Source organism: Archocentrus centrarchus, chromosome 15 (assembly GCF_007364275.1).
Source record: "Archocentrus centrarchus isolate MPI-CPG fArcCen1 chromosome 15, fArcCen1, whole genome shotgun sequence".
NCBI classification, from domain to species: Eukaryota; Metazoa; Chordata; class Actinopteri; order Cichliformes; family Cichlidae; genus Archocentrus; species Archocentrus centrarchus.
Window position 1 is genome coordinate 20,292,870 of NC_044360.1, and position 12,411 is coordinate 20,305,280.

The 12,411-nt window shown below is 39.4% G+C and overlaps 1 protein-coding gene across 1 annotated transcript; it reads right to left on the reverse strand.

Annotated features, from left to right (window-relative positions):
- Positions 1-2,321: 2,321 nt before the first annotated feature.
- kcnk1b (potassium channel, subfamily K, member 1b) lies at positions 2,322-12,081 on the reverse strand. The gene is given in 5 exon segments (XM_030748545.1): positions 2,322-5,075; positions 7,334-7,729; positions 11,577-11,672; positions 11,675-11,713; positions 11,716-12,081. Coding segments are annotated over 5 exon segments (1,002 nt in total). The 5' UTR covers positions 11,930-12,081; the 3' UTR covers positions 2,322-4,818.
- Positions 12,082-12,411: the final 330 nt, after the last annotated feature.

Genomic DNA, 12,411 nt, shown 5'->3' on the forward strand with positions numbered 1-12,411 from the left:
CTGATTAATTTTATTCAAGTGTGTAGAGATGAGCCTTCAGGGGATGCTTGTGTTCTGCCCCGTTACCTTCTTGACTGACAGTCCGGCTGCATCTTCTGACAATTTTACATAATGTTAAAAGACGCAGCCAGTGTGGGTGCAAATTAATAGAAAAAAAAAACTGTGACAATGGATGATAGGCAAAAGTAGAGGTGTACTTTAGCTGGCTGCATCCCAAGAATGGAAGGTATTTTGTCTGAGTCTGGAGCAAATCCAATCTCATTTTGCTGTAAGCACAGACCTTGCTTGTGCATGCTGAATGTTTCATTTTCAATAAGGGGGTGATCTCTCTACTTTTTATTCAGCACTGTTTTCTCTGTGTTGGCAGTTAAATGTCATCCATAATTGACAGACATTATTTGACAGGGGATATGGAGGGTTATGTGGATTACAAAATAGAATAGAATAGAATAAGATAGATAGATAGATAGATAGATAGATAGATAGATAGATAGATAGATAGATACATAGATAGATAGATAGATAGATAGATAGATGATAGATAGATAGATAGATAGATAGATAGATAGATAGATAGATAGATAGATAGATAGATAGATAGATAGATAGATAGATAGATAGATAGATAGATAGATAGATAGATAGATAGATAGATAGATAGATAGATAGATAGATAGATAGATAATTGCACTCTCACAATTTGCTTCCAATAAATACTTGCTGGGAGCAAGCATTCGAGTTGCTTTCCTCCCATCTATATTCAGGGAGTTAATAACATGGATGTCAGCTCTGTGGCTCCCACATGTCAAAGTTGGTTACACTTCTCTTTGACACGAAGCTGCTTACAGCTGCTTAATAAAACAAAAACATCGCACAATTAAATTGACTATCCTTAGAGAGATATGTGCCACCTGGAGCTCTAAAAAAACAATGTAAACTTTAGGTCTAAGATGGATGATGAGGCTGGAAGGTGTCACAGCCAAAGCAGGATACAAAATAAATATTTCAAGTTTAGCGTTATGTTTGCTGTATGTATTTCTTTGTATCAGATACTGTCCAGTCATACCAAAGCCTCATAGTAAATTAGTGTCTTTCAACAGCTAGCAATGTCCTCTCTCTCATGAAGTGTCCCATGAGCCTGACCATTGTTTCTGTGCTGAGATGGTTCCAGAATATCTCCAGATTAAACACTTGTTGCTGATGTCTGAGCCTTTTGCTCACCTCCAACTTGAATTACTGGTTGACACAAAGGTGTGATGAGCATCCACATCCATTTTAAATTCAAAGAAATAAAGGTCAAAATGGTGCATTCAAGTACCAATATAACGAAAAAAGAAAAAACCCTGATTTTTTTTTTAGAGCTCCAGGTGGCACAAGACCCTGTGGTTATTTGTTCTAGTTGTACTTTCCAATTCCTCCTACTAGATTGTGTACACTGTCATATCACATTATCATGTGCTGCTACAAGAGAACACAGCTACTGGATCACATTTGCCATGAGCTAACACTGTTAGCCTGTGTTGAGGCTTTTTATCATGTTGCATGCAGTACTTGACGTGTTCGTGGATCTTTTGATGCAGTGTTTTTGTGTTTATGGACTTTCAAGTTTTGTTTATTTAAATATTTTCTATTTTCTTCATCAAGTATTTCCTCGGGGTATTTAGTCTTGAGTTCTTAGTTCCTGTTTGTATTCGTTTAGTTTTTCCCACCGTGTTTCTTCTTCCATTCATGTGTCTGTGTTTCCCCATTTAGTTATCACTTCTCTTCTCACTTCAACTGTTATTGGTAGTTATGTTTCTAGTGTCTTGTGTTTAGTTTTACCTTCACTCCTGTCTCGCCTTTACTATCTATGTGTCTCATTAACCAGGTGTTTATACTCCCCTGTAATTGCCCTCTTTTGTATAAGTAGTGTTGCGTTCCATTTAGTCCTTGTCATTTCTGTTATCCTACCTCATGTTCTCCCAGCCATCCTCTTATCTAACTCTGGGTCACCTAGCCCAGCTGCCATATGTGTGGGGCATGAGGCTGGGTAACCCTCACCAGTCTGATGCAGGGCCAACGCAGAGACAGCTAAGGAAACCAGAGGCCCCAGAAAAAGAATGGACCCACACAGACATGGGGGGGGGGGGGGGGGGGGGGGGGGGGGGGGGGGGGGCTGTTTTGTATTTTAGATTCTGTTCAATTTCCCTGCTTGTCACCCAGCCAGTATTGTATTTTATTTACGTTGTGGACTTTGGACCTGGTCTGTCCTTCACAATTCCTGACAATAATAGCTTTGGATAAATGTCAAAGACACAAAACAAAAGAAGAAGTTTAATTACTTAATAACAAACAAACACTTTATTTAAGACATGCTGACACTTTACAGTTTATCTGTTTCTTATGCTGAAATAAACTTCATGTAAAACTTCATGTACTCAGCGGCAATCATGTACAACCATAGTACTGCAACACTAAAATACTTAACAACAAATGTGAATATATAGTATCCACTGCAGAAGAGATATGTACAAAAACTCATGAATCCAAATACTCCAAACATGCCATTTCTGAGCATGAATAAATAATGTCAGTGTGCTTCCATTTTTAATCCTTCACACAATGTTTATTCCCTGATCAAAGCTAGAACTACCTCACCTGACAGCTTCTGCCTTTAAGACAAACTGTGTGTGCATGTTGACAGACTGCATGCACATACATGTAGTATCAAAGCCTTGACATCAATCTGCATAATCTGCCTGCAATTAAACATCTGACAGTAAAAGAGAAACTCCCAAGTTTAAGTTCTTCTTCTTGAGAGACAATCTGAACAGTATCAGTGTTTCACAGTTTCGCGAAGGACCGGACTGGTAAAAAAAAAAAATAGAAAGCGAGAGAACCACTGAACTATAGAACACAATATTACAGATCAGTGCCCAACTCAAGTGGTAATCTTTCAAGTCATGACACCTGTATGCACTGTTCCAAACAAATGAAACTGAAATTAGAGCCAGCAGAGCAGCCAGTGTCTCTGCACTCTCAACAGACCTTAAATGTCACGTAGCAAAAAGCATTAAAAAAAAGTTACATTCAAAACCCAATGAGAAAGATGAGGTCAGAACTTCCGCTCCCTTAAACAGACTGCAATTGTTACAGTTCAGAGAAACTGCAGACGCTTCTATTAAAGGTTTACATGATGAGAAGTTTTCATTACAGCAGTATGCATCGCTGTTTGAGTGGTCGCCTGTTTGCACCAAACAGATAAAAGGACGGATAATGACATGAAATTAGTACATCTGACATCCTCTTGTCCAACTGAGGTGGTGGATAAGAGCTGGGATTTAGCTGCACTCCTACTGTGGAGTTCAGAATTTCCTAATTTCCTATTCCACCATTTATAGAACAGAATTGCTTTAATTAACAGCAAAATGTTGTAAACCTTTCCAATGTAATATTCAAAAATAAGCACTGCCACATTCAAATTTTGCACCTACAATAAAATAGTTTCTGCTCAACACGATTAATTTAACTTAGAGCAATTCTCAGGTTTTAAAGACTATCCATGAAAAAAAAAGTTCCTTCCATTAAAAATACCTAATGTTTTCTTTAGGAGTTCTTGTATCGCTGCCCGACTCTGGTCCACGTGCAAACTGAGCTCTCTTTGTTGAAGGTAAAATGCCACGGGCCAGCTCTCTGTAGTTCCCTGTTTGAGCTGGGCTAACATTTTCAGACGCTTCAGCACACATTAAGCCATTCAGATGAATCAATAAATTATAGTGCTTGGCACAATAATAATTCTGAAACAGAGCTGCTACATGAGAAATTACACCAATATTTTCCCCTCGTGATGAAAAGTCACAGCGAGGAGGGGCAACCGAAATATTGAACACCTCTATGAAGATGAACCAAGCAGACTAAAAACCGCATGTTTGCAAAGTGTTTCTACTTAGCAAAAAGCCTGTTTAACTTGCTCACAAAAATCATGTTTTCAGCATATCAATCAATTGTGAAACCCATATGTTAAAAAACAAACAAACAAACAAAAAAAAACAACAGGAACCTGAAACTCAGCAGAAGCTAATTCAACAGCAAAGAGAGCAATAAAGTGCTGCAGAGATTACCCAGCAACAATCTCATTAGTCTGCACCAAGCAGACCTAAAAAAAAACAACTTTTACATAAAGATGTGACGACACATTTCAAGTAAACAAAATAACTTAAAATAGCTAAAACGATTAGTTGCTTTTAGATGTTTTAACATCACGTTGAATCATCTTCATGACGTGGAATAACTGGAGGCGCCACTGTAATGTACATTTTAAACAATGACTGATTATGTACATTCCACATACCTGTCAAGCATCTCTATTTACAAGACGCATACATGTTTATGTACTATTTTGAGACAGACAACAGAGATTTGTCCTGCATTTAGCTAGATTCAAGAGCCCCTAATTTTGAAATATTCCTAAATATGCAATAAATAATGCAGCTCCCAATGGTGTTTAACATCTGCAAGATGGTAATACAGCAGAATGTTTTTCTTTTATCGCTGTCTTTGTATTTATAGTCACTGTTACAATATTCATTTTCTCCCTTATTAATATACATAAATTTAATCTCTGCTGCGTAACACTATTGTCAGTATTGTGGTTCACTAAAGGAAAACGTTTGTTTGATCTGAGAAGTCTCGTATTTTTTACTACTATAATTTGCAGGGTTGAGTGTTAAAGAATGCCTGCAGCTAAGATCTACTCCTTCTCTCTGCCAGTAGTCTTGGGTGCATTACCACCCCACTTCTACATTTGCATCCCTTACTAAGTGTTTACACCACTGATCTTTACTGAATCATAGGATCATCATTGGGAGAGGCCAGAGTCGGGACACTAACAAACGTCTGGGTTTTGTCCTCACTCTGGGCTGTGCCACTGTTGGACACCGTAGTGAAGGAGAGGTGATCGTGTTCCAAAATGGCGAGGCGGTCCTGTGGCTTCTCCTTCTTCAGGTAGAACATTTTCCTGAGCTGTTTCAGTTGCTGCAGCTCACAGAAGGTCTCCAGCACCACTAGCATGACTATGAGACCCAAGATCAGGTAGACTGATGAGACAAAAAAAACACAGACGAGGATTAGAAGAATTATGAGTAATGAGCTGCGGTGCTTACTATAATTACCACCATATTAAAAGCATTTTCTTTAATCCTGATGTGAAACTTTTGCATTTTCCTGGATTTAAATATAAGTTTAGAACCTCACTTGATCTTTGACCTGCAGAATTTGAGACTTTTCTTTGAAAACGTGGCATTTTTTCAGCATGGCAGTCTCTGATGAGATTTTGCTGAAAGACTAATGATTTGTGTAAGCCACTCTCTGCTTTGTGTTCTCACAAACCCTGTTGTTATACAGACTGACACAAGAGGGCAGTGGTAAACTACACATGTTAACAAGAACAGGGAGTGTGCTTTAGAATACTGAGAGAGAGACACACAGAAACCTTTTCAGAAAATGGAGAACATAACAAACATATCAGAACAGAGTCTGGCATTTGTTGAAATGGCGTGTTTCAATGTATGTTTGAATTTAAGTAACAGTCTTTTGTTAAGCCTCAATTAAGGGCAAAACGCACATTAACAGAATACACAGAATAGTACAAAATCCTGAGTGCAACTCACAAAAGCAGTGATTGCTTATCCCCAAAAGCAAGACTGAAGAAACGTCAGCAAATGAGGCTTGTTTGTTAAGTACGTACTGAGGCATGATTTTCTTTTAGATGTTTTACTTAGTATCCCAAACGGTAATACAGTTATGGTCATATTACTTCCGAAACATTTTATTCTTCACAGAGGAAGTTGCACAAATGTGTCTGGAGCCATTCATTCAAACACATTCTGTTCCTGCCTCGTCTCCTCCTACAGACTGGCACATTGTGCCTACAAATTGACGTCTCTGACCACACACCCACATCACAAATGCTGGAGACAGCTCAGCGGAGCAGCGTTTGCCATTTATGTGTACCCACACGCTGCCAAGACTTAATAGGTTTAAACTGAGTTCTACATTTTTCCTTTCTGGGAAAGGAAAAAAATGCTTATGCTATTTCAGCATAAGGAGTGCTGCTAACAACATGCTGCACAAGTCAGCCTGAAAATGCACGCAAGACCTTCTTGCTGTGTCCAGTAGGTCATGGTCCAGATTTTAAAACTGCTCTATTCTTCTTTATCATAATGATTAATATGGCTTTAAACATCTAAGAAAATACAACTGCTTACAACTGGCTATTGCAACTGAAGGCTTTAGAAAATTTAGTGTGCAGACTTTAAAACTTTCCATAGTGGCACACTAATGAATCTAACTGTATCTGCTAGAGCAGTGCAGCTATATCCTACACACTACCTGACTATGGCCCAAGTTCATCTATGATGAAAACAGATCATCAGAAGAGCATAAAACTGCTCTTAGGAAAAACGTACAGTTGCAGTATGAATGCTAATTGTGTGTCTGTAATTTTAATGAATGCATTCACAATACTGCACAATACTGTCTAATGGGATAAAAGAAAAAGACCCAGCTAATTTTTTGTACGGCCAGTCATATCAAAGTTAGTCATAATAAAACCCACTAGAAGTGATTTTCTCAGAAAAATTACAGCATTAGTTCTGACACATTTTCAATATTTAAATGAAGCAAAGCCTGTGAGCCAGTTCAGGCAGGCAACTGGCTAACACACACATAACAACATAACCTCACTAACATCATACCAAACACACCCTCCTAATTTACTGGCCTATATAAGCAGCAAAAGTTTCCATCCCTCCCTCTGACATGTTAGTCCTGATGCTGCCCTGTATGATCTGCTGTTTTATCCCTTACACCACCCCAAATTTTATGTGACATATTTGCTGGAGCCAATGAGCTCAAATTCTAACTGTATTTTACAGCTGCAAAACAAACAAACAAACAAACAAAATAAACAGTTATTTCCAAATGAAAGTTGTGAGGCTGAATTTGAACAGATAAAGACTGCTGCTGTAATATATTACATAGTGTTACACTGTATAGGATTTGTAGAGACCCTTTGTTCACTTTATAGGTTAGGTATGAAGCGAATGTTCTTCCAGTGCAAACAAAACAGGGAATACATCAGAGTTAATGAAAGATGTGTTGCAGTTTTGAGAAGCACAGGCACTAAAAACAATATAACACCAAAATGTCTTTTTGTAACAGTGACTGGACCAAAGTAATAGAGCTACTATATACATATTTTGCATTTACTCATATAATATCATCCAGTATCCAGGATGAAAATGGACAGTCAGCTAACAATACTGCCATCGTGTCAGTACTCATCAACACTCACCAGTGATTCCCACTTTGTAGAGCTCCCTGAACTTCTGATTCACAGCCTCTCCAGGCACGTAGTCTCCAAGGCCGATGGTGCTGAGCGAAATGAAGCAGAAGTAGAAGGACTCAAGGAAGTTCCAGTTTTCTTCCAGGGCCGAGAAGATGGCGGCAGGGATGAGGAAGAAGCAAGAGACGGCCAACGTGGCGAGCACAGTGGCATGAACGATGGCCACCAGTGGCTTGGACAGGCCCCAGCGTGTGTGGATGTACACAATCGGTCTCCGTGTGCTAAATACCATGATCCTTTGCACCACAGCAGTGAGGAAGAGAAGGGTGAAGGGAATGCCAATCACTGAGTAAATTATGCAGAAGGCCTTCCCACCATCTGAGAGTGGGGCTGTGTGCCCATATCCTGTAGCAGAAAAACATTACAGTCACCAAAAACTGCAGATTAATGTGAGAGTGTAATACTTTTCTAGGACACTTTTCTAATCACTGCCATAAAATCATAGTCTGTTGTTCTTTCACCTGCCATGCCAGGTGTGATCACAGGGTAGAATTTAAGCAAATATTTACCTTGAAAGGGGGATCTGTAATTACACAGTAAGATTCTACCTGTGTATTTTATGGGAAGAGCTCAGCTTCACTAAAAGGAACATCCTGTATCATAGTTACTGATTAAGCAAAAATGTTGGAAGATATGGCAATATGACTTCTTCTTTAATTATATAGTGGCACACAACAAATTTTCCTTATTCTTTAATGCATTTTGCCTTGGATTTTAATCTTAATTTAAGATAACTGGAGAGATTTTGCAAGATGGGCAGAGATTCACCAATCTGTAAAAAAAAACAAAAAACGCTGCATCTACAAATTGTGGAACAATTTCAAAATAATGTTCCTCAACATGGATTGCAAAGAGTTTGAATATCTCATAATCTGCAGTACAAAATATCATTAAAAGATTCCAAGAATCTGGAGAAATCTCTGTGTGCGAGGGACAAAATCAATCAATGTGATCTTCGAGCCCTCAGGCGGCACTGCATTAAAAACAGACACAATATTGTCGAAATTACTGCATGGGCTCAGGAACACATCCAGAAATCATTGTTTATGAATTGTGACATCCACAAACGCAGGTTAAAGCTCCATCATGCAAAGAAGAAGCCATATGGTAACATGATACAGAAATGCAGTTGTCTCCTCTGGGCCAAAGCTCATTTAAAATGGACTGAGGCAAAGTGCAAAACTGTTCTGTTGTCAAACAAACTCAAACTTGAAGTTCTTTTGGAAAACAGACTAAAGAGGAGAAGGACCACCCAGCTGGCTATCAGCACTCAGCTCAAAATCCTGCACCTCTGATGGTATAGGGGTGCATTGATCCTGTGGAATTGACAGCTTGCACATCTAGAAAGACAACATAAGTGCTAAAAGGGATATACAGGTTTTACAGCAACATAGGTTCCCAGCCAGATGTCTTTTTTTAGGGAAGATCCTGCATGTTTCACCAAGACAATACTAACCCATATACTGCAGCTATTACAATAGCATGGCTTTGAAGTAATTCAATTTAGTTCAATTCAAACCAATTTCATTTATATAGCACCAAATGAAGGTGAATGAGGTGAATGAAGAAGAAACACTCTGAGATGCCCCCAGCAGCCTAAGCCTACTGCACTGTAACTACGAGAGGTTTCAGGGTCACCTGATCCAGCCCTAATTATAAGCTTCATCATAAAGAAAAGTTTGAAGCTTTATCTTATAAACAGAGAGGGTGTCTGTCTCCTGAATCCAAACTGGTTCCACAGAAGAGGGGCCTGAAAGCTGAAGGCTCTGCCTCCCATTCTACTCTTAAGTGTCCTAGGAACCACAAGTAAGCCAACAGTCTGAGAGCAAAGTGCTCTATTGGGGTGATATGAGGCCATAACTTTGACTCCTCAGTTCCCAGACGTTTTAAAGCGCCTTGAGGCGACTGTTTGTTGTGATGTCATCAAAGTCAAAATGGACAATTTTTTTTTTTTTTTAAATAGTACATTTTCTCAGTTTTAAACAATTCATATGTTTTCTGTGTTTGATTGTGAATAAAATGTGGGGTGTTAGATTTAAAACTTTGTATGCTGTTATTATTTAATTCAACACAGGGCTTTAACACTTGCGGAACTGGGATGGTATTTTAATCATATTTTATATTAGTATGCATAAAATTATTCCTACTCCTTCTCTGTAAACAATGTGTCTCTCTATTTAAGGTTTATCTTTATCTGTGGTCTAGTTTAAGTCGTACTAAACAGCTTCCTGTTCACAGTTCTGAACTTGTGTTGATGTGAAGAGGTTCTTCAGTATAAAAACATGACATGTTCATGTCAAGCAGACCTGAACAAAAGTCTGAAAACATCGCACTACTGCCTCACATAAACATGCAAATGATAAAACTGTTCTCTTGTGACAAAATCCCACATAATTCATCCCCGGTTTCTGCTTGTTATTTAGTAACTACACTGAAACTACATCTCTTCAGAATAAGATGAACGCACACTGAGCCCTGCCCTTTTAAAAGCTGTATTAGAGTATTAAAGATAATACCATGTCTGTCACTGCTTATGTATTGGGTAATGTGGTTTTGTACAGTAACAAAGGCAATAGAAAATGTCCAACAATATCAGGGAGTGTCTGACACTGAATAGGAAAAACGACACGTTTATCTGACCTGGTCAGGTCTGTTTACAGTCATCAGTTTTGTGAGCCTTAAACAAGATACTACTACTTTTTCCCTTTTTCCCAACAACAAGGGTACCTGTATAACTGTATGTTGTAACCTCACAGATTTACTGCTGCCATGTGTGAGATTAAAGCTCCTCCTGTGTTCTAAATGATCTGCAAGGCTGCTCACTGATTAAATGCTACATTTAGAAAAAAAAAATACAAAATACAAAAAGGTAAAATGTTGTACCTTATCATGCAAAACTGTTCCTAAGACAACTTATATAAAACTGTGTCTAAGGCACTTGCCTAAATTAAACTTGGCACAAAAAAACGTAAGGAACTTTGTGTTTGGTTGATTATTTCTTTGCTGTAACAATGCTTCCTGGCAATACATTTATACTGTTGGAAAGCCTGTTTATTTCCTCTTAAATGGAGACACATTTGTAAGCAAAAATGCATTTGTGGGTTGAGCAGCAGAATTGAGTATGTGGGTTGTGTCCATGAAAAACTTGCCAAATCTTCTCTGCCAATGCCAAACAGCTTATTCTGCTATTGACTCTTGCTTTGAGCTTCTGGTACCCCAGGTGCTGACAATCAGGCCTCATTGGAGGCAATCTCAATGCAGAGCGATACAGAGATGGGATCCTGCAACCAGAGGCAATCCCATATCTCCACAGTCTGGGACCCAACTCTATCCTCCAAGATGACAACGCTCACCCCCACAGAGTGGGGTTTATCAGAGACTACCTCCAGAATTTGGGAGTGGAAAGGATGGGATGGCCTGCCTGCAGTCCTGACCTCAACCCCACTGAACACCTGTGGGATCAGCTTGGGCATGCTGTTTGTGCCAGAGTAGCCAACACAACCACCCTGGCTGACTTGCAACAAATGCTGGTTGAAGAATGGGATGCCATGGCACACCAGTGTGTGGTCAGCATGAGGAGGAGGTGCCAGGCTGTTGTGGCCGGTATGGCCACAACAGCCACATGTTACTGAGGACCCTGTTTGTTAAATCCATAAATTGTTAAATTGCCAAAAATGTCTTGTTTCTTCAGACTTCAATTGAACTCGATAAACACCAAACAAGAGTCAATAGCAGAATAAGCTGTTTGGCATTGCAGAGAATATTTGGCGAGTTTGTCATGGGTGCAACCCACAAATGCATTTCCTTACAAATGTGGCACCAAACAGGCTTTCAGCGTTATAAGATTTATTGCCAAGAAGCCTTGTTACAACAAGATATAATCGACCTGACATAAATTTCCTTGCTTTTGCATCTTAATATATAAAATCACATTTGTTAAAAAATAATTTAAATTGTATGAAGTCTATTGAAATATCCATCCATCTACCCATCGATTTTCTTCCGCCTAAATAACCTATTAAAATATAGGAGCACATGAAAGGGATTAACTATTAAATTTAGCATAAAATGCCTTTCTTTAACCCACTGGTCTGTGTGGTCTAGTGTAAGTAAGAAAGATGGTTTTTTGTGCTATGCTGCGCACCTGTTCGGCCGCAGCATCACCCAGCCAGCCCCGCAGACCAACACCTACCTGTGGTGGACAGCACAGTGCTCGCGAAAAACAGCGCTGAGGTGAAGTCCCAGTTCCAGTTAGCCGAGGCGTTATTGAGAATGGAAACCCCGTAATACTGGCCTCCAGTGCTTTCTTAAGAAACTGCTCCAAGCGCTCTCGGAGAGGCATTCATTTTCTTGGAGGAACTGCTTTTTAATGGCCCTTAGCTCCTGGCGCAGGAGGTCTTCGTATGGCAGCTCGACCGAAGAGAAAACAACCGCGCCGAATATGAGGTAGAGGAGATAGCCTACCACTAGAGATACAAAATACCACGTCGATTTGTGACTCTGTATCAAACGCACACAAGAATTGCTGGCTAAAGACTGAAGCATTTTTCAAAAGGTGTTAAGCTACGTTTGTATAATGATACACTAAGGTTATTAATTTAACCGCCTAACGTCTTAATTAACGACATATAGCCTACTTATAGGGATGTTGATAAAGACAAAGCGCAAATGAAGATCTGCTTTCCCCTCACTGAAACCTGCTTTGGCAAGTGATGCTTTCAAATGCAGTCGGAAATCTCCGTTTTTGACTTTTACCAGAGGAGTATTTGGGTTGTAAACACATATTTTCCATATGACAGGCCAGTCGAGTCGGGTTGTTGTCGTCACTGGATCTCTCTTGAGCATACAAAAGCAAAAAGGCACACTAAGAGGTTGACTGATAATCCAACTGTATTAATATTATTTGGTATCGAAAAATCCGAGCTTCAGCTGTTCCGGAAGGCATCAATGATGTGGCAGCGACAAAGGCCGTTGTGACGTAAGAACTTCCCCTTTCTACCCTCGCAGGTAGTCGAGCCTGTCTTTCG